The sequence below is a fragment of the Mchenga conophoros genome, linkage group LG3, assembly GCF_057382185.1.
Source record: "Mchenga conophoros isolate Kocher_MC1m ecotype Shallow Benthic linkage group LG3, M_conophoros_male_GT1.1, whole genome shotgun sequence".
NCBI lineage: Eukaryota > Metazoa > Chordata > Actinopteri > Cichliformes > Cichlidae > Mchenga > Mchenga conophoros.
Window position 1 is genome coordinate 56330162 of NC_140528.1, and position 22817 is coordinate 56352978.

General features: G+C 42.2%; 2 protein-coding genes across 2 annotated transcripts in view; both read right to left on the reverse strand.

Annotated features, from left to right (window-relative positions):
• Positions 1-1522: 1522 nt before the first annotated feature.
• LOC146579612 (ankyrin repeat domain-containing protein 46) lies at positions 1523-11614 on the reverse strand. The gene is made up of 4 exons (XM_085263866.1): positions 11480-11614; positions 7070-7412; positions 2746-2904; positions 1523-2421 (listed from the first exon to the last, which is right to left on the reverse strand). The coding sequence occupies exons 2-4, from the start codon at positions 7378-7380 to the stop codon at positions 2205-2207; spliced, it is 687 nt and encodes a 228-aa protein (XP_085119992.1). The 5' UTR covers positions 7381-7412; positions 11480-11614; the 3' UTR covers positions 1523-2204.
• A 1170-nt stretch (positions 11615-12784) lies between these two features.
• Positions 12785-22817, reverse strand: part of LOC146579613 (uncharacterized) — a 92055-nt gene continuing 82022 nt past the window's right edge. The window contains exons 49-64 of the mRNA XM_085267984.1: positions 22319-22500; positions 22176-22239; positions 20770-20844; positions 20242-20349; positions 20024-20134; positions 19821-19892; positions 19323-19442; positions 19116-19232; positions 18758-18919; positions 18537-18635; positions 18268-18420; positions 16037-16153; positions 15764-15955; positions 15492-15663; positions 15284-15398; positions 12785-15138 (exon numbers count right to left, since the gene is read on the reverse strand). Coding sequence (XP_085124110.1) covers positions 14878-15138; positions 15284-15398; positions 15492-15663; positions 15764-15955; positions 16037-16153; positions 18268-18420; positions 18537-18635; positions 18758-18919; positions 19116-19232; positions 19323-19442; positions 19821-19892; positions 20024-20134; positions 20242-20349; positions 20770-20844; positions 22176-22239; positions 22319-22500 — 2120 coding nt within the window. The 3' untranslated portion in view covers positions 12785-14877. The remainder of the gene's footprint in view (positions 15139-15283; positions 15399-15491; positions 15664-15763; positions 15956-16036; positions 16154-18267; positions 18421-18536; positions 18636-18757; positions 18920-19115; positions 19233-19322; positions 19443-19820; positions 19893-20023; positions 20135-20241; positions 20350-20769; positions 20845-22175; positions 22240-22318; positions 22501-22817) is intronic.

The window sequence follows — 22817 nt, forward strand, 5'->3', positions numbered from 1 at the left end:
GCCCAAAGATTCAAAGAACTGCGTGTTTTCAACAGTAACCTTATGCAGGTTTATCTGAAGCTTTGCCTTGTTTTGGTTTAGCAAGTCTGAATGTGTTTGGGCAGTGCATGGTTCACTGAAACCGTTATGTGGACTAAACATGACTTCAATTAATAATGGATGTCATATTTGCAAGGCCACCTGGGTTGGCTGGAAGACTGTTTCCTTAGCCTGGCAGGGCGAAGGACACTGTCTCAGCTGAACTATGGACACGCACACACATACACTTACACTGATAAGCACTCACTCATCCCCCTCCCCTTCCAATGCCTTCGATGTTTGTTGCCTCCTGGGGAACACGGGCGGGTCTGGGCCTGTGCTGGAGAGTTGGCGCAGTGTGTTGCCTGGGATTACTCCTCATCCCCTACCCACCCCTGTTGCTGGTCACGTGCTCTATAATGTTGTACTGTGGACATTTATGTGCTTTCTGTGCAGAGGAGTTTTTTTGTTTCCTGTTCTCATGCTGTCCTCCTATAGCCCAGCATGAGTAGAGGTCTCTTTTGTTCCTCTTGTACTTTCCCATTGCAGTGTACATTTCAGTGGTTTTTCTGTAATGCAACCGTTCTCTGACTTGTATCCCCATGTGATGTCTGTGTTGTGTGTGTAAGGTCGGGTTCATTCCACTGCAGGGCAACCTGCCACTGCATATGGTGAATAAAATTTGAACTTGCAGGGCTGTGTGCTATATTCACACTCAAACTAAAACCAGAATGTCAAAACAAAACTACTTCCCTTTAAATCATTTTTACCAAACATGTAGCCTACAGCACTTTACCACATTATGTAACGGAAAAAAGCGGTGACACATTTATGTACTGATATTAGTTGAAGTCAAACACATCACAGCCTGGTTTTAACAGTCTTAGCCTTAATTTGACAGGATATTCTCTTTTCTAACAGGGCACATCCAGGGGAGGGTCTATATGTCACTAAAAAACAGGACAATAAACAGCCATGGGTGAGAGTGTGACATTGTCCATCTTTCTTCCTCAGTGAAACTGTTATTGTTCTGTGTGTCTCAAAGCTCTTCAACAGCAGTGGGTACGGGGTAACTGAACATTTGCAAATGAGTGTGAGCAAAAAGGTGGGTACAAATGACTGTACACTCAATGTGTACAATCACTGAATGAAAGTAAGGCTTATACCTGAAAAAGCTTCCAGTAAGGCTTGATTTGCGGTCTTCCAACAATTTACGGTACAAACAAGAATCTCAAGTGTTTGTTTTTCTTTGTAACATCTTTCTTACCGTCACCCAGATCATTAAAATGCTGAATCATCAAAGATCAGTAACAGCTGAAGGTTTTCCCCCCATTGGTGAGAGCAAGTTCTGTATGTATATTCATTTACAGCGAGTACTAATCCTGCCTGTTTCTACAGATTTGCAGTCTTCACTCTGTTTTCTTTGCGCTTTGTAAAAAGCTCAGGTTAGCTGCTGTGTGCCAATAAAGTTTTGAGTTGGTAACAAAGTGACGCTCTAACCTGATGCAGATTACAGTCATGATTTTATTCATTTTGCACATTAAATGACTTCAAATGTTTGATGGAATAAACACTGAAAACCTTTAACAAAAGCACATTAAGATAAAATGAATATACAACAAAGTAAGAAGCATTAATCTGCTGCCATAATCCCAGTTAAACCTGAAGCTTCATCTAAACTCAGCCCAGGTGTTTCTCTGCAGTCGGCTCTGTTATCCTGACAAAACTGTTTCCAGCCAGAAAGGCTGCAGGTATTTGTGTGAAATAAAGACAGCGAGGGAAAAATTCACACCAAAGACATTTGAATAAATAACAAGTGAGAGAAAACAATGAAAAGATACAAAACATCAGCAATATACAGCTTGTAACAGAGCAAACAGAGATGACATGACAAGTGTGAGGAAGAGGAAATGAGTCTATCAATGAGTCGAGGTGTTAGGCCACACATGAAGTCTCTGAGTCACCGTCCTCTCTCGTTAATCACCTAAAAATATTTATAATATTTTTTAAATTGCGTCGCTTTACTAACAGTATCATATGATGTTGTTAAGACCACAATAAAAAAGGATCAAATGTGGGCAACAAAGAAACAAAACTCTGGGTTTTTGTTCTATACACAAAGCTGAACGCAGACCTTCATTCATTTATTTTACTGCCTCTTCCGCACCCTTCTTCCCAGCCTTTACTCAGTGCACCAGCTCCAGCTGGCTGGTGGAGAAAGGCAGGACCCCACTGACGTAGTAGGCAATGCCCAGGGAGAGGAGGGCGATGACCACCAGCAGCAGCAGGACCCTCCAAAAGCCCAGGTCCTCCACAAACTCCTGCCAGGTGGTCCTGAAGCTGGACAGGACGCCCTCGGTGCTCTGCAGGTTCGGGTTCAGTAAGGAGTGGCTCTCCATCGCACTGAGACACACACACACAGAAGTTTGTTATCGCTCACATGTAACTCTGTTCTTGTTCCTTTTTTCTGTGGTAAAGCTAAGAAAACCCACAATCAGTGTAGGAGCTAAAATGAAGATAGACCCTTCCAGAATCTCATTTTAAGTCTAATTTAAAGCAGGCACAGAACAGTTCTCTGGGTCAGTATTATTGCTCTTAAAGCTGTGTGAAGTCTTGCTTGAAACTCTACCTGCTTTGCAGGAGAGAGCCAATCAGGACAGATCATGCTTTGGCTGCATGATCTGTCCCGATTGGCTCTCCACCCTCTCTCCTTCCAGCTCTGCTCACCTCTCACTGTCAGCCATCTGCATGGTCTCCAGTTTGGAGTGGGCTCCTCTGTTGAAGCCTTTCACCTCCTGCTCCTCCAGCCCCTCCAGCAGACGAATAGCATCCTTGTTGACTCCGCGTCTCTTCGCCAGCACCAGAGGAGTCGATCCGTTGTGGTTACTGCAGTAAGAACAAAAGAAATCTATTATTTCTTTTATCCAACACACGAGTTTTGTATTACAGTGGGGCAAAAAAGTATTTAGTCAGCCACCGATTGTGCAAGTTCCCCCACCTAAAATGATGACAGAGGTCAGTAATTTGCACCAGAGGTACACTTCAACTGTGAGAGACAGAATGTGAAGAGAAAATCCATGAATCCACATGGTAGGATTTGTAAAGAATTTATTCGTAAATCAGGGTGGAAAATAAGTATTTGGTCAATAACAAAAATACAACTCAATACTTTGTAACATAACCTTTGTTGGCAATAACAGAGGTCAAACGTTTACTATAGGTCTTTACCAGGTTTGCACACACAGTAGCTGGTATTTTGGCCCATTCCTCCATGCAGATCTTCTCGAGAGCAGTGATGTTTTGGGGCTGTCGCCGAGCAACACGGACTTTCAACTCCCGCCACAGATTTTCTATGGGGTTGAGGTCTGGAGACTGGCTAGGCCACTCCAGGACTTTCAAATGCTTCTTACGGAGCCACTCCTTTGTTGCCCGGGCGGTGTGTTTTGGATCATTGTCATGTTGGAAGACCCAGCCTCGTCTCATCTTCAAAGTTCTCACTGATGGAAGGAGGTTTTGGCTCAAAATCTCACGATACATGGCCCCATTCATTCTGTCCTTAACACGGATCAGTCGTCCTGTCCCCTTGGCAGAAAAACAGCCCCATAGCATGATGTTTCCACCCCCATGCTTCACAGTAGGTATGGTGTTCTTGGGATGCAACTCAGTATTCTTCTTCCTCCAAACACGACGAGTTGAGTTTATACCAAAAAGTTCTACTTTGGTTTCATCTGACCACATGACATTCTCCCAATCCTCTGCTGTATCATCCATGTGCTCTCTGGCAAACTTCAGACGGGCCTGGACATGCACTGGCTTCAGCAGCGGAACACGTCTGGCACTGCGGGATTTGATTCCCTGCCGTTGTAGTGTGTTACTGATGGTGACCTTTGTTACTTTGGTCCCAGCTCTCTGCAGGTCATTCACCAGGTCCCCCCGTGTGGTTCTGGGATCTTTGCTCACCGTTCTCATGATCATTTTGACCCCACGGGATGAGATCTTGCGTGGAGCCCCAGATCGTGGGAGATTATCAGTGGTCTTGTATGTCTTCCATTTTCTGATGATTGCTCCCACAGTTGATTTTTTCACACCAAGCTGCTTGCCTATTGTAGATTCACTCTTCCCAGTCTGGTGCAGATCTACAATACTTTTCACTGATCGTGGACTTCAGGAAGACCAGGAAACACTTGACCCCTGTTTCAATCCAGGGGGTCAGTGTTGACATTGTGGAGGACTATAAATACCTTGGAGTACACATTGACAATAAACTGGACTGGGCTAAAAACACCACAGCACTTTACAGGAAGGGCCAGAGTCGTCTCTATTTTTTGAGGCGACTGAGGTCCTTCAACATCTGCCAGAAAATGCTGAGGATTTTCTATGAGTCTGTTGTGGCCAGTGCGATCCTCTATGCTGATGCATGCTGGGGGAGCAGGCTGAGGGTCGCAGATGCCAACAGACTTAATAAACTGATCCGTAAGGCCAGTAATGTTGTGGGGATGGAGCTGGACTCCCTCAAGGTGGTGTCGGAGAGGCGGATGCTGTCCAAGATAAAGACAATGTTGGATAACACCTCCCACCCACTCCATGACATGTTGGTCAGCCACAGGAGCTCGTTCAGTGAGAGACTGAGATTACCGAAAAGCACCACTGAACGACACAGGAAATCATTCCTGCCTGTGGCCATCTCCCTGTACAACGCATCCACTTAACACACTGTTTGCTGCTACAGCTACACATGTTTCTTTTCCAAATATTTATTTATAAGTGACTTATGTATGTATGTATGTATGTATGTATGTATGTATATATATGTATATATTGTACTATTCTTAGTTAGTGTATTGTCTGTCTTGTCTTAATGTTGGTTTAAAATGGAGCACTGTAACAAAAAATAATTTCCCCCAGGGATCAATAAAGTATTCCGATTCTGATTCTGATTTTCCTGGTGTCCTTCGAAAGCTCTTTGGTCTTGGCCATGGCGGAGTTTGGAGTCTGACTGTTTGAGGCTGTGGACAGGTGTCTTTTATACAGATGATGAGTTCAAACAGGTGCCATTCATACAGGTAACGAGTGGGGGACAGAAAAGCTTCTTATGGAAGACGTTACAGGTCTGTGAGAGCCAGAGATTTTCCTTGTTTGAGGTGACCAAATACTTATTTTCCACCCTGAGTTACGAATAAATTCTTTACAAATCCTACCATGTGGATTCATGGATTTTTTTTTCACATTCTGTCTCTCACAGTTGAAGTGTACCTCTGGTGCAAATTACTGACCTCTGTCATCATTTTAAGTGGGGGAACTTGCACAATCGGTGGCTGACTAAATACTTTTTTGCCCCACTGTAACTTGAACCAGGAAACCTCCATGATGTGAATATGCTGTTCCACAACTGTGCATACATAACTACAGTCACACATGTAGCCTGCAGATAAAAACAATATGATTAGTCTGCACAGTAGAATTAAAAGCTAATGTTTTAGTTAAGTTCAACTGAAAACTGAAAGCACTGAATCCTTTTTAGTAATCCCAGCAAACAATGAGTCAGATGGCCTTGGTACTGGCTTTGTCGCGGGTATGGGTGATTTACGTAACATCAACTCATAGCAGTAAGTGATGACCTCATTTAGTGAATTAAAACAATTTCACAACTCCCAAATATTCCCTGAAAAACCAGAACGTATCTAAGTGTTTGTGTCATATTTCAGCAGCTTCATCAGGGGCATCTTTCAGACAAGTCTAACAGTCTAAAAAGAGGGTAATCAGTACAGCAGCAGCATGAGGTCATCTCTTGTGTTTGCCATGGGGTGACTGAGATCTGTTAGCTTATCCGTATCCATTCATCTTGTAAGCATTTGAACACACACAGCAAAATGTGTACTATGTCTGACACTTTCAGACACTGGTTTAGATTTACATGCATGAAGAGTTCAGAGACTTCCTGTTGTGTTCATGCTCACGTGATCATTTTTGTGTCTGCTGGGGAGCGATATCACAGTACCAGCAAAAACACAAAGTCTGGTTTATTGCACTCTTCAGTTACAGGATTATTTATCAGAGCTTTAAAGTCTCCCAGAGAAACATCAGATATTCAGCTTTAGTTTGTTCACAACTTACTTGATAACCCAAAAGTTGGTAAAGGTGAAATGCTACTCATGGTGCCCAAGATGATAGTAAATGGTTGTGAAGGTTGAAGACGATCCATACAAAAGAAAAATGTGCGTGATCTAAAGGTTTTAACAATTTTCACATCTGGTGCAACCTTGACTCGATTTTCCCTCAAAATGAAATCAGCTCGAACTCTTATTGGTGTTTACCATCACACACGATTTGAACACAATAGTTTGAAAACTGCAAACAAACAGAACCAAATACTCCTCTCGTCTCCTCTGAGGGGAGCAACAGTGCACTCCCCCCGAGGGGACAGGAAGTCATTCGATTTGCTCTGCTGAGAGGTGAAAGGTGAATTCCACCAGTGGGATTTTAGCAGCAGTTACATAGAAAAGACTTATTTTTTAGTTATATTTCTTTCATTCATGAAATTTACGATACTTTGATTCAAATTCCCCAACTAACTTTATATATTTAAGATGCTCAATAAGCAGTTACAAAGAAAAAACAACCCAAATAACATTAAATGAATACTCTGACAGAATTAACACAAACCTCCGACTGAAGATTCAGAGTACTGCTGTCTGCTCAATTTTAAATTTGTTTCTTTTTGCTTCTTTTCTGTTGTCAGTTCTTTGTGGATTCAGATCATCTCTAGAGCAGCTTTGCTCATTGCAGTTTAATTTGAGTTTAGTGCTTTTTTCATTCATTCAGAAATCTCTAAAGGGCAGATTTAAGTTGTTTAGAGAGGGTATTACAACCCAAACAGTCTCAGTACACCACATGGCTTTTAGCTTCTACCATATCAACATGAATCATGCATGACTACATGATTCTGAATAGTTGATATACATGAAATTAAAAGTGGAGTTAAAATGAGAGAACATTAAGTTGCTCAGGGTGGAAACAGCTCACTGTCATCACCTGAACTCTGAATTCTTACCAGATGTCGATCTTCAGCCCGTTGGACACCAGGAACTGTATCGTATCCACGTGGCCGCACAGGTGCAGCGCCGTATTCCCCTGATAATCCGTTGCCAGCAGATCGGCCCCGAACTTGTGCAAGAGGCGGCATATTTCCACGTTCCCTCTGGCGGCGGCTAGGTGGAGGCCGGTGCGGCCCCGGTTGTCACGGATGTTGGGGTCGCATCCGGTCTCTAGCAGCCTCTTGGCGAAGGGCAGGTCTCCATCGATGCACGACTGCAGCAGAGGCACGCTGGTCTGCGACGAGTCGTTGATGAAGACATAGGACATGTTCGAGTGGGTGTCCGAAAATTCCAGCGTACCTGAGACGGTGAACAAAGAGGCAAAATGTGGAGATGTTTTCTAAATGCTGAACTAAGATGCATACTGAGCTCCCTCTGGAAGCACTCCCACCCCACTCCACTCCACCTGCCTGCATCTGTCTCCCCTGTTAGAAAGAAGGGTGGTGTAAATTGAGCAGCAAGTGTTGAAAGAGGCTCAGTTCTTAAACTTGTTTCCTCACTTTCTCTGATTTCTCTGCTTTTTTAAAGAAAAGAAGTCAAGTTTCAGACTGGAAATACTGCTCCCTCTCCTCGGATTTCCATCACAATCCAAATCATCTTTTTTCTTCTTGCCTCATCTGAGAGTTAAAGTCACTGCACCTCATCTTTCTCTCGTCTAACTGGCATGACAGTTATTTAAAGTGAACCTGATTACTCGGCTGGCCTTTTGAAATTAAGCGTCAGGGATCAATGAGGTTGAGTCCATCTCCCAACTCTTAAGCACATTTATCAAACACATTTAAACTCCCTGTTTTCTGTGTTTGCATCTTTCACCACACTTTTTGATGAATCCTCCTCTCCTGCTTTCTCTTCACCATCTCTGAAACCTGCACTCGAGACTTGCTGAGTGATTTCTCATTTCTCCTTTCTTACATTAGCTCTTTCCCCTCTCTCACTTTCAGACAGCGAGTACTGCCACCTAGTGGCAAAGAATCACATAGCTCATAAGTTTTTTCTTTTTTTTCTTTAATTATGAAAGGTTTTATTCTGCATAGTTTTTACTGGAAGTTTAAAAAAAAAAGAAAACAGCAACAACAGTGTCGTCCAAAATTACAAATTTGTGTATTTTCCTCTTTTTAAAAAAAAAAAATTATTCAAATAAATTAAGATATATTGAAGTCAAGGAGTATAACACCAGCAGTATTTATGGGGTACTTATTTAAATTTCAAGTCAAAGTCTGTGTCTAACAACTATTTACACTCACTGGCCACTTCGTTAGGTACACCTTGCTGCGAGTGCCAGATTAGTTATTTTGAATGTGGTTTTTGTAATGAATTTCTGTGTGTTTTCATTTGTACAGTCAGCCAGTAAGATCACTCTGACTTGGCGCAGTAGGAGTGCAGATTAAAGCCTTTCTCATGGGGTCTACCAGGCACTGTGTGTTTTCTGGGGGGCTGGAAAAAGTAGCAGCAAGAAGTGGTGATTTTGGGACCTCAGGTCATACTAAGTCCACATGTAGTGAATCTCACGTTGGACCGATCAACACTGCTCCAGCACCGTAAGTACACTAGCTAGATGATCTAGTTGATTTGGCTTTGCATCGTTTCTGTTGTTGAACTTCTGACTAGGGCTGGGCTGTATCATACCATTCACGGTAATACCGGTGTAATTTTGGGCAACGATAAGAAAATGAAATATCGCGATAGAATATGGGTAAAATGCGCAGTGAGTTTGTTTACATACGCACATGGCGGCGACGCAGAATGAGAAGAGCGAAAGCGGATCGTTGAATGAAACAGATGAACCAGAATTGGTTTGTAAAAATGCAACTTCACTGGTGTGGAACTGGTTTAGCTTTCGTCCGTCAGACACACAACAAAGCACTATTTTTGGTAGAGCATGCTAGCGGGCTGTTGTTATTACCGTGTTTTTTGGAAAATACGGCACACTTAAAATAAATCCTTTGATTTTTCTGAAAATTGACAGTGCCCCTTATAATCCTGTGTGCCTTATGTATGAACTCTGGTTGTGTTTACTGACCTCGAAACGATTTTATGTACACGGCGCTCGAAAATCTGTCAAATGTTTTAGTGCGACTTTGCTAAGCTACGAACCCCCACAGCTTGATGGATTGTCGGAGCATTACGGCTATCGTAGGCAGGAGCCTCGCGGAGTGATACGTATTGTGCTTCAACATAATATTACTGTATTGTGTGTGTATAACCTTTTTTAAGTTTTGTGGATATTATACATGGTTATGCTGAGGATATGTCGGCCAATTTCCACTGGAAATGCCTTTTGGTTAAACTGTCAGCAAGGAATTTGCATTTGCACTGTAAAATTTTTATATAACTTTAATGCACATAAAAAACAGCTGCTTGTTTAAGTGAAAATACATTGATGGGGTTTTTTGCACTAATAAAGTTGTGGAGTTGTAAAGTATTTTGTCTAGTGTCAATTATATCGTCAGTTATATCGTTATCGCAAATGTTCAAATGTATATCGTGATAAATATTTTTGGCCATATCGCCCTGCTCTACTTCTGACTTCTTTGCTTGTTCACCTTCATGGATTAACTGAAAACCCGAAGTTGAGTATTATTCGTCCAATTAACTAGACTGGAATGGACAAGTTATTCCCAAAACATGGAGTGGACTACCTTCTTTTTTTTCCTTTTTGAATGAGCAGAGTCGACTAATTCTTGACAGGCAGACAAAAGAGCATCATCCTTTGAAGCAGATGGGCTACAGCAGCAGAAGACCAGATTGGATGCAACTCCTGAGGGTACAACTCCCACTGGCTCACCAACTGAACATTTTTAACACCTTGCTGACTCTATGTTAAGTAGAGTTAAAGTAGTTCTGATGGCAGCCAGTGTAAAAATCGGTGAGAAATCAAACAGTGGATCTTGTTGCTGTTCACTTCCAACTTTTTAATTTACCTTTTATACTTTTAAGCATTACAGCTACAGACACATGCTTTAACCAGGTATTAACAGATCAAATCATGGTCCCCACCACTGTGGGTGTTTGCTTTTCTTTTTTAAATCCAACCTCCTGAATGAGTCACACTGGCTCTACTCTGCCTGTATGCTGACCTCACACACACTATTTCAACTTCACACACACCTATGGTCACTTATTGTTACTCAGCACTGTTTATTTATACCTGATGTTTGCCTTTATCACTCTGCCATCAAAGCACAAATTCCTTTGTGCTCTTATGCAAGATTATCTCCACTTGGCCTCTGTCAACAGTAATAACAGTTGATTCAAACATTGACTTTTAGCCCAGGTCAAACACAATTGTTTGGACAACGGGCTCGACCTCAGTCAGAGCAGTAAGTTAAAGAATAGAAAAATACAAATGCTGCTTAGAAAAGGCACAGATTTAACAAGATGCTGGAACCATTCTGGTCCACATTTGCATGATCAGCACCCCTAACCCCATCACACTGTATGGGGTGGCTGTTGCTCAGGCGGTAGACTAGATCATCTACTGACTGGAAGGTTGGCCAGTCTGCGTGTATCCTTGGGCAAGATACCAAGCTGTTCTTCGATGCATCCATTTGAGTATGAATGTGTATGAATGTTAGATAGAAAGCATTTCAAAGCATAGAGCAAGTGCTTGTATGAATGAGGCGTGTTGTATAATGGCTTTGAGTGTCAGTCCAGATTTGTCAGCTGCACATTCATAATGAGAATCTGTCGCTCGACCACATCCCAAAGATGCTTGTTGAACTGGGATATGTTGACTGTGGAGCTCACCAACCATTTGAAGGTTGAACCCTTAATAACGAGACAAGTCAGTATGCAATAAACCTCCTCAGATCTTAAAAAAAGACAACTGGTGTAACCGTGGTAAATCTTGCGTGTATCTCTAGGCCTCTGGGGTTCAAGAAATATGAGTTTTAGTAAAGAAACCTGACACACAAAACATCTTGACGTCTAACCTTCTGAGTATCTGGACCCATCCGTGCACACCGCTCGTTACCACAAGTATCAATGACGCCTGTATCCGAGTATACGTTGTAATTAACAGGATACAACGAGCAGAATACAAAAAGCTCTCGAGAAATCAGCTTTCATGAATGTGTAGTCATTTTTTCTGGCTGTCGACTAACTATTTCACCAAGGAGGACAAATCCAACAGCACTGCATCCTCATCATCACACCTTAATCTTCATCCTGTACGAGAACTCTTTGCATGCAGTGACTTTTGCACACAACCACTAAATAAAACGTTAGGAGCTAGCGTTAGCCTGAGAGCTAACGTTGTGCACATAGCTGAAACGGCTCACAAATGTGCGATTCTCCGACCGTACAAGCACACAGGGCAACAGACTGCACATTCACACTCTCTGACGGCCCTCGGTTATTACACTCACCTGTTAATGGGACCCAAATAAGAAGAAAAAAGTCTCCTCGCTTTTTTGCGAGCTAATGCTGCTAACAATGTTGTTGTTGTGCTACGAGTTCCGCTTCTTCTTCTTCTTTTGAAAAGGTGAACTACCGCCACCTACTGGACTGGAGCGAAGGTTCTATCTATCTATCTATCTATCTATCTATCTATCTATCTATCTATCTATCTATCTATCTATCTATCTATCTATCTATCTATCTATCTATCTATCTATCTGTGTTTTATTATTCCAATTTTAAATAGAAACATATAAAAATTATTAATGTGAATAAAAACTAAGAGGCAGAAACAGAATTTGTGATCTATCTCTTCTGCAATTTTCATTTCTGATATTGTTTTGGCCTTTTCCTTTTTGTAATAGTTGTTCTTAATTATTTTTATTTAATCACTTTCGCGCATCTTACATCATCATGGTCACATGGCATGGTAACTTTGGCCTTTTAATAAATTCTTTGAACTGTTTTCTTTCCAGGGTGTAGTGATTGATTAGAGCACACATCTGTAATGACTAAAAAAAAGGTATTCAGATGCACAAGTTTAATTTTAATTTGGATTTTCTCTAATCCACACATGGTCAAAAGTAGATTCCTCCACTAAGCTTTGGGTTAATGTCCTTTGCTAAGATGCTTTTGGTAAACAACATAAACAACCGCATACTTCCAGCTGGATTGGCCACTGTTCTTGGCAGCATGGCAGAGTTAATTAAAGGTTGTTGGTTTTCTGAGATGGACCATGGAGCCATTGGAAAGGCCTATCCCTTCTGTAAATGTCAGCCTGCTTTATCTATTCTAAAAACAGTTTTGATGTGTGTTTGGAGTCGTTGTCCTATCAGAACACCCAAATGTGCTCATGTTTCAACCGTCTGGCTGTATCTTCTATTTCTCTATTACATCCACTTTGTGAAATGAACCAGTACCACTGGCAGCAACATTTGGTTTTACAGATTTTATATTTAAATTCACTTCACTTCCTCATGTTGAGCTAAAAACAAAAAACATGCATTTGTTAAGTAGTTTTGAGACTTTATTTCAAAGTGTGTGAGCACAGAAACACACGTTACAGGAACAGACATGTTACGTTGCCACTTTTGATTTGTTATGGATCCTCTTTGAGGAAAACTGCATTTCTTTTCTGTCACTCAGGGATCTTAAAGCATGTTTCTCCATTTGGCTCTGAACGAGCGGTGAAGTCCAAACTGGCAATAAAGTGTGCTGTTAGCATCCTAAATCATCAGCGGTGAATATATCTCCCATATAAAAACACAGGCATGTTTTCCTTTCCATAAAATTTAATGTACACATCATTACCTTCCCATTCCCTCACTTCTCAGTAAATAAAACCAGGGGCTAGTGTCACGACTCAATAATTACAAATCTAGATTACAAAAAAAACAATACAGACACAAATGTACTATGTGGCACAGCGTTAAAGTCAGGGCTACCAGCAGAGAGAGACGTGCTAGAGGTCGTAGTGGTTACAAGTCATGCTGTAGCTTCCACTGTCCAAGCACAGATGAACCTGTTTGACTCAGAGGAAAACCAAATTTAATGCAAAAACAGATACAATTTCAAATTTTTTGTGTTTTTGTATTTGTTTTTGCAAAATCTATATTTAAAGGCACAGAATTGTCCTTTTGCCATCTTCTTACCTGTCCGAGGACACAAAAACAAAAGAAAAGAACCGAGTAACAACATCATAGACCTTTGCGCTAACATGATTTGCTGAAAAATACAGTAAGCACTATGTACAGCAATAAGTCATCTATCAGAGAGCGTGTGTTTTGTGTCTTTTTGCAAAATGCAAGCGAATGGCAGCCTTAAAAAGTGTGATATAATCAAAAGAAATACTTGTTTGGTCGCAGCATAGAGAAAACCTGTGAGAGTGGAGGTGGAGATATGTATGCCCCTTTGATGTTCTGAACCATCTGTGTCCACATCAGTGCAATAACAACAGCTCTCTATTGTCATTTCAGCTGTTGCACAGAAATCTGACTTGACCTTTAAAGTCATACTAACGGTAACGTAGCAGCAACCTGAGAGTCCCACTGTGAAATGTACACAGGCTTACGTGAAGCTTACGCTGGGACTTTGACATGTTTAGGAATACTTTAGATTGTTTCTAAGTTCCTTCTGTTCCCCAAACAGATGATGCTTCTCACCTTCTATATGAAAACCAGCACTTAAAGAAATGAAACTTGCTTTGTTTATGTTTTTTTGTTGGAGTCCAATAAAAAAAATACTTCTAGTCTTTTTTTGTTTATGCAAAAAATAATTTGCTAATGAGTTATAGTTTTCCACAGATTTTTTAAATCTTTCCATGAAGCTAAAACTCCTTTAATTCACACGTCCGATTGTAAGGCACCAAAAAATAATCCAAATATCACAAAAACTTAAAAACAAAGGATAGCTTCAACGCCATTTTTACCTCAAGCAAGTCACATGTCTTGGCAAGTTGATTTTCAAACCAATAATGAAGTGGCCGACATCAAATATACTGCAGGTATTGATGCAACACATGAAAAAATCCCCAGTGTGTTTACAGTGGGCACCTTCGTGATGCTAAACTGCCGTAGAATAAAAAGTTTATGAAGAAAACAGGTTTCATCTTCCCAAAGATGGGATTTCAGTGAAGCTTTATATCTGCTTTGCTCAGATCAGCCCAATAAGATAATGCAAACTCGCTTTAAAACCTTAAAATCAACCAGCAATCTGTAATTTTACTCTCATCTCACATTAAGCTCTTATGTACCCACTTCGAACGTGATCAGCCCATTGAAAAGCATTTGTAGGCTTGTCTGTCCCATAGATATGACAGTCAGACGTCAGAGTTGGTGTAGAGACTTTCTGCCTGCTGTCAGTATCTATGGGAGCGACAAGAACCAATAACGACCAACTTCCTGAGCTGATAACCTTTAAATTGGGTACTTAACGTGTGTGCGGGGCAGTTGTTTGCTAAATGGGGGTGGGGGCACTCTCCGAGGTAGCCGAGAATGATTCTCGCTGACATCTGTCACAAGAAAGCTGACACGTAATAAACACATACATAAACAATAGCACCATTATCAGTGATAATCTCGAGAAGATCGCTCACACTGGGACTCTTCTCTTTCCTCCTCCTACCTCCAGCTTCTTCTTCTTTTTTTAAAAGCCGTTCATTCCTACAGGGGATTAAAAAACTCTCAAAATGGGGCCGATGTTGCTCGACTCGATTCTGAAACCATCACAGCACAGGAGAAAGGTCCATTCAGTCAGTCACGTGTTCTTTTTTAAATCCATCTCATCCTCCATCATAAATTCTTGAAATGTTAGTGAATCCCCTCCTGATGTTTCCCCGCCTCACTCCTCCATCTTTCACCTTTGCCTACTACAAGATCTTGCTGCACACTTGGCAGCGGCTGACTCTGGAGCGCTCCTGGCCTCCCTTCAGCGTCTCCTTGGCTGGCGAGAAGGTAAACTCATTTTCTGGATCCACGGTTGTCAGCCAGAAGCTGTATTTATTGGCAAAGTAGTGGCAGGTGCCCCTGGCGCCGTTGCACTCGATGAACGGAGTCGCCCGGAAGTCCTCCAGACAGGAACCAGGAGACACCAAGGACTGACCGCCGCCCTCTGCACCAGCTGCTGTGTGCTGTGTCAGAAATGAAAGGACATTTTTTTTAAATATGACATCTCTGAAGACAATTTGGCAGTATGCAGAACCATGGGGAGAAATAACCTCTTCATCTAATTGCTGGTCTAAATCTGTTTGGTAGAAGCTGCCATTAACTACGTACCATTAGGAAGGAGTATCCTATCCAGAGACTCCTCCAGCCGATAGGACAGTTGGGGATTGTCATATCCTGACTGTGGACCGCCACTGCCTGAGATGGAGCCTCACATACTGAACACCTGTGTTATTCATATAATCAGATGAAAGCTTCATTAATTGTATGCACATGTATATGACAGGCAGCTTGACTAAAGTAACACAGTGTACAATACCTGCTGATGTAAGGTCTTATCTCCTCCTTTTCCACGGGCATCATGGGTATGGATGCGGTCGTGGAGAGCCAGTAGGATTTATCATTGCGGCTAGCGTAGTAGCAAATCTCGCTGGGCGAGCAGTAGAGGAAGGGGATCGTGTTGAACCTGGGGAGACACGACCCCGGCTGACCTGAAGAGACAAAGGGAGGTTTTAAACCTTTAATTGTGCCCCACAAAGACTGCTATAACTAGTATTTATGGTTCATAAGAGCCTGACAGTGTTTTCATACCGAGGTCTTGGTTGTGTGCCTTCTCCTGTCCCTCTACATACAGCAGACTGTAGCCCTCCCACAGTTTGGCCATGCCTTGAGGACACATGGGAACCTGGGAGCTCTGGCTGTGCTTAACCAGAGTGTAGCCGATGCTGTGGCTGCGGCCGACGCTGCCGGGAATGCCGCGAGGGCCAATTGTACCAGGAAACCCTGAAGAAGACGGGGGAAAGAATAAGAACATGCTAGAAGTGATAAGCTATTAAAAAGTCGAAGATAAACAAAAATCCTGACCTTGTGCTCCTGGGGATCCAGGGAAACCAGGAGGTCCGGGATCCCCAAGAGGTCCTTGAAAACCAGGAACTCCAGTCCTGCCCAGTCTACCCGATGGACCAGGGTTCCCCACAGTACCTGCAGCAGGAGAATATTTTACACTGCTTATCATTCATTTTTCATCTTCTCACTTTATTATTGTTTTTTCTCTCTCTGTACATTAAAACATGCCAGATTAGCTGCATATTATTTATATTGATGTTGGGGGAAAGTAGATTTTAAAACTCTATGTTAAAAACATTTGCCTTCTTTCACTTTGTTTGCATTTGAATGGAAGCAAACTAGCTTACCCTAAGCTGAACAAACAGCTCCTGTTTCCTGCAGGATATGAAGGATAACGCTCCTCCAATGCTATCTTATTGTGATGGAGGGATTTGTGTGTCGTAGAAGCTATGTTGTTGGTGGCAATTAACCTCTGGTATGTTCTCCCAAAGCAACTTATTCTGGGTGAAAAGGGTAAACTAAGTTTGAATCACGCAAACCATTTGGATCATTGTTCCTTGGCTGGGCTGGAGCTAAAAAGGCCCCATACTTGAGCCAAGCCTAGAGGAGAACATTGTCAGCAAGTGAATGGTGGTCAGGGTTTAGCCCATGAGGCCACCCTTCCTGTGGACACATTACTTGCAGGAGGAGTCTGATGCAGAGTGGATTAGGCAGTGGTTGAAAGTCTGTGGTTGGTGGTCTGATCCCGAGTTGCTAAAACTGACTTTGGGTACATGAAATGTCACTAGCCTGAGCTAGTGCTTAAGGCCAAGAGATACCGGCTTGATATAGTGGAACTTGCCTCAATGCACAGGTTGGGTTCATAAACAGTTTCATGCAGAGTTGTTGTACTTTGCTCCACTCTGCAGCTGCCCTTGGTGAGAGCTGTTGAGTATACTTGCAATCCCTTGGCTGGGTACATGCACATTGGGAGTTTTCTCTAAAGGACGACAGGGTCGGGGACCTGACTGTCGTTTGCGCTTATGTGTCAAATAATAGTTCAGAGTACACAGCCTTCTTGGGTTCCCTGAGTGGGGTGTGGAAAAATACCCCACTTTGTGACTTCATTGTCCTTCTGGGGGACAATGACAGTGTGACCTTGGGTATAGTGTGACTGGGAGAAACAGTCTGTCTGAACCCGAAAGGTATTCTGTCATTGGACATCTGCTCTAACGACAGCTTACCCTTACTGAGCGCCATCTTCGAATATATGGGAGTCCATTAGTGGACCTGGCACTGGGACTTCCTGGGCCGAAGGTCAATGATCAACTTTGTAATTGCATAATCAGATATGTCAGATATGCCGCTGTATGTTCTGGAGACTCGGGTGAAGAGAGGAGTAGAGCTGTCGTTAGAACGAGCTGGACCAGGTGGCAGGTTGGAATTTTAGACAGGACAGGCACACACAAACAGACAGCGAGGGTGTGCTGGAAACATTCGGCAGAGCCCCGGGTCCCCTTCAAATCCCACCTGGGGCAGTTTATGGCAAAAGGAGACATGGAGAGATGAGAATTAACACCTCAAAGTTCAAGGCCATGGTCCTCAGTTGGAAAAGCGTAGAGTGCCTCTTTGGGGTAGGGGACAAGTAACTTCCCTCTTATATCTCTGGGTCTTGTTCACAAGTGAGGGGAGAGAGCAGCAGGTGGCTGACAGATGGATTCAGGCTGCATCTGCAGTGATGTGAATGCTGCATTGGTCCATCATGATAAAGAGAGAGCTGATTTACTGGTCAATCTACATTCCTACTCTTACTCATGAATAAGGCCTGGTCAAGAGCTCTGGGTAGTGACTGAAAGAATCAGATCGCAGATACGAGAGGTGGAAATGAGCTTTCTCTCAAGAGTTGTTGGGTTCAGCTTTAGAGACAGGATGAGGAGCTCAGCCACTTGGAAGACACTTGGAGAAGTCCCTTATTACTCCTTGACATTGAAAGAAGCCAGTTGAGGTAGTTCAGGCATCTGACTAAGGCCCGTCCCAGGTGCTTCGTAGGTGAGGTGTTCTCAGTGAGGGCCCTGAGGCAGATTGAGGACATGCTGGAGAGATTACGTATGTTGGCTGGCTTGGGAAAACCTTGATGGACTCACCCAAAAGAGCTGGAAGAAATGACTGAGGAGAAGGAAGTCTGGATGTCTCTGTTATAATGGTGCCCCCGTAACTCTGTTCAGGTTAAGTGGATGCAGATACACACTTTGTTTGTGCCTTCAACTCACCTTTACGCCCAGGAAAACCAGACTGACCAGGCTCTCCAGGGTTACCAGGGCTTCCTCTTTCACCAGGGAAACCTGGATCACCTTGTGGATATGGCCCATTTGGCAGTGAAGCTGGAAATATGACTCCAGGCAAACCTTTTGGACCTGGAAACCCTGGAAGGGAAAGGGTGGAGAAAAAGAGGGATGGAGGAAAGATAAAGGGTAGAAGAAAATTAAGAAGAAATTGTGGGGAAAAGAGTGGGGGAAACTAAAGACTTATGCTGTCCTACCTCTAATTCCTGCCATTCCTTTGCTTCCAGGAAAACCAGAGTCACCTCTAAAACCCTGGACACCAGGAATTCCAGCAAAACCACCATCACCCTTTTGTCCTGAATGGCAAATACATAATGTTTCAGTTTATCTTTTTTTAAATTGAAAACATATAGGAGCAAACATAGAAAAGAAGAAGCAGCATTTTTAGTTCATGCCATGTATTTTAGCCATACTCCACCTTTTAAACCAGGTCTGCCAGGGAATGCAGGACCTCCAGGTAATCCTGGTTCACCCTTTGTACCAGGGTTCCCTGGGAAGCCTGGCAGACCAGGGTCACCTCTGTCTCCCTGAGCTGTGCCTGGACCAGGTGGGCCGGGAAGACCTGGAGGACCTTGGACACCTGTAAGAAAGAAAAAAGGAGAGGAAGAGAGAAATTCAATTCAAGGAAGGTTGAATAAATTAACGTTAAAGGGAAAAGAAAGAAAAACTAAGCATAGAAAAGTATAGGAGAATATAAAGGGAAAAAATAAAAAAATGTGAAAAAAGAAGAGAATGGAAAACAAAATCATCCAAGTTGATTAAGGAAATGTATTTACCATACTGTCCATCCAGTCCAGGGAGACCTGCATCTCCTGTAGGTCCAGGAAAGCTTTCTATTGATCTGGGTCCAGGAGGTCCAGGGATACCCGGGCTCCCTTTCAATCCAAAAGGACCTGATATACAGAAAGTAAAAAAATCTATTGCTATATATATTATTGCACATTGAATCTGCACATTTTTGATTTCATTGAAGTCTATTTCACCTGGTTCTCCTCTTTGTCCTTTTTGGCCGGGATACCCTGGAACACCGGGTTGGGAAACACCTCTTTCTCCCTTCAACCCTGGACTACCAGAAAGGCCAGGGCTACCTCCCAGAATTGCACCTAGATTAAAAAACATAAAGTTGTTAAATCTTTCATCTTTGCAAGCCTAAAACAATCAGACGTATGTTGACCCTGATGAAGAGGGCGAAAAGGTTGAGCTTTGCCAAAGCAGTATGCCTCACAGCTTTGAATAATGAACTTTTCTGCAGACACACAAAGGGCCAAAATGCAAAACTGCTCATCTTTCCTCTGTTATCGAGGCTTAACTACTTGATACATTCATCTATTCTTACTGGATCATGCTAAGATTAGCTTTAGCTTTGGATTATCTGGCTTATTGTACATCTCATTTTGGTTTACTGAGTACTGAGTGAGTAGTGAGCTGTGAAATAAAGCAAGAAATATAGAATCAGCTGGTGCGTGAAATGTGATTCTTGCCTGGGTTTCCAGGCAGGCCTTTAGGTCCTGCTAGGCCATTAAGGCCATCCAAACCAGGTGGTCCGGGAAAACCTAAAACAGCAAAAATAAAACAAACAAACAAAACATTAAAAACACTGGAAAGACCATTTTTTTAACCTCATTTGGAAAAATCATTGTAAGATTAGTGTATGAATGTAGTGGATTTTCTTTTTTCCTTTCACCTTTAAACCCACGATTTCCAAGGAATCCAGGCCGACCAGGAAGCCCATCAGGCCCCCTTCCTATTCCTGGCAATCCAGGCTGACCTTTTGGTCCAGGGAAACCAGGAGAGCCTGCAGAGAAGAAAAACGACATCTCAACACTTTCTGTAAATACAAATCTCTACGACGTCATGAAGGAATTACTGCAACAGGACTTTGTTTTCTTAGGAGTTACTCACCCATTATTCCATACCGTCCCTGTTCACCAGGAATCCCCTTCTGTCCGAGGAAACCTGGATTTCCTGAAAATCCATTATTGCCAGGTTCACCAACTTTCCCTTGGTCGCCTGTCGACATATTTAAAATGTTATAAAACTTCTGAAGAAATCAGAGATTGGAGACCAACTCTGATCTCCCAAAAAGCTTGTCCCACAGTACTAAGAATTTCTTCACCTGCACTAAATATATTTATTTTACTAAAAATAAAACATAAAGGAAATGTAAATTCTGATCCATGTCAACAAGTTTGTAAAATATGACAACAACAACACTACAAGTGATGTGATGCTGGATGCTTTTCTTTATTTACAGAGATGTGAAAAGGGAAAGACCATCTCTGAATCGAGGAGGGGGCCTAAGGGTACATCTTTCACCATCTTACAATTCTGTGATTGCAGCCGTTCCCCAACTCTCTGTGAATGGTACTCATGGCCATTGATCAGCATGACAAATAAAGTTTCACCGTAACCGAGTAAGGTGAGTCTTACCTGGGATCCCTGAATCTCCTTGTCGGCCTTTAAGTCCTGGTGCTCCAGGATAACCAAAAGTTTCTCCAGGTAGTCCTAAGAGAAAAAAGCATTTAAGTCAATGGATGTTTGATTTGATTATGAACAGATGTAAAGAAGATGTTTATCACTGATGGTAGACTTCATATGTACTAGTGCTGTGCGATATGAACAAAATCTCATATCCTGATATAACACATTTATCGTCCCGACAACGATATAAATCACAAAAATGTAACATTTTCTGTAAATTCTGTGAATCTCGGGCAACCTGCGTGAAGCTGGGTGTCGTGTACCTTATTTGAGGTATTTTCATTAATGCATACTCCAAAATTTGACGTTTGAGAATACTGTATATTATCATCGCGTCAGTTTATTTTGAAAAGTTGGAACAGGATCTTCGGCTTTATTGTGACACTTTTATGTGGAAAATAAACAAGCGGATGGCGGAGCCACATGCTGCAAACAACAATGCATGAAAACAGTCGCTTGCCCATGCATAGTGCGTTTTTTTTAACCTTCCTGCCTTCTTGGGACCTTTTTTTGCCACTGCTATGTGTTAAATGGCTGCCATTTCCACTGTGTTCAGTGGAATATAACCAAACTTGCCACAGGATAGTTTTTACCTGTCAATGTTAATATTCCAGTGTGAATTCCTTAAATCAGCCTAAAATGGCTGAGCAGCAGAAATCCCCACACCCATCACCCTGGGGACCATTTTCTGCCCATTGACTTCCATTATAAACGCTATTTTTCAACCCCAAATTATCATCATATGATTTTATTTTTTCTTCTTTTCTTGGATGTCAATGAAGACTCAGGGCCTTGAAGTTTTAATTTTTAAATTGCAAAAAAAATGCAAAAAAAATAATGGCAGGTCAAAATGTATGTTGGTGCCAATCTTTGGTCCATCTAAAGGCCTACTTATAATGACAATCACATATTACTTCAACTGGTTTTTTGTGGAAATATTTAGTTTCGTTTTTTGTTTTTTGGGGCTTATAACACAGGGCGCTCATGTAATAACACTGGGATTTGAAGGGTTAAAACAACGAAAATATAATTAAAACTTTACATGAATATTTCAGGGAGAAGTAGTTTTACAAGGTTGGCTAATTTAAAGTGGAATAAAATATGGATATATGGTCTTTTTATGGCGTGGCTGAGAATGGTCCCTAGGGTGATGGGTGTGAGTTTTTTAAAGGATGGCAGGAGGGTTAAATAGAAGAGAACGTGAGAACTATTAGAAATTAATATAGCCACTACAATATTGCCGTAAACAGTTTATTTTGGGACACAACAAAACAAATGATAGTGTAATACAGATGTTCTCATATCATCATCCGATGCATATCGTTATATCCAACAGCACTAATATGTACTCTTACCTTTGGCACCAGGCCGACCAACTTCTCCAGGCCTTCCAGATAAACCTGGAAAGCCATTATTGCCCTAAAAACAAACAAACAAACATCCGAATTTTAATCTCTGCCTGGCAAAATTTGCTACATGTATATGCATCTTTTCTTACTTTTGGTCCCACAGTGCCGGGGAATCCCATAATTCCAGATTCTCCTTTTTGTCCAGAGAAGCCTGGAAGTCCTGTTTCCCCAGAAAGGCCAGGTTCTCCCGGCAGCCCTTTACTCAGATCAGGGAAACCAGGAGCTCCAGGTCGTCCTGGACGACCTGGAGCTCCTGGCTGACCCTTGTCACCTGTTAACCCAGAGAAAGATCAGAGTTTGTAACACAAGGTGATGGATGTTCACAGCAGCAAAAAGCAGTTAAATTCTTCATTAGAGAGCCTACATTTTGCAGAAGTGCGAACAGCTGCAGTTCCTCTAGTGGGAACTTGGGGCTGGCTCTGAAGGTCAGTATCTGGAGACTCCCGTATCAAAGTGCTAAACTTTACAGCATGTTTTCAGCATGTAACAAAATGCTGTTTTAGGGGTTTACTGATAATTTCCCCCTTCTTTAACAGCACAGTACAGATATTTTGTTTGTTTGTTAAGCTGAGAGGTATCCCAACACAG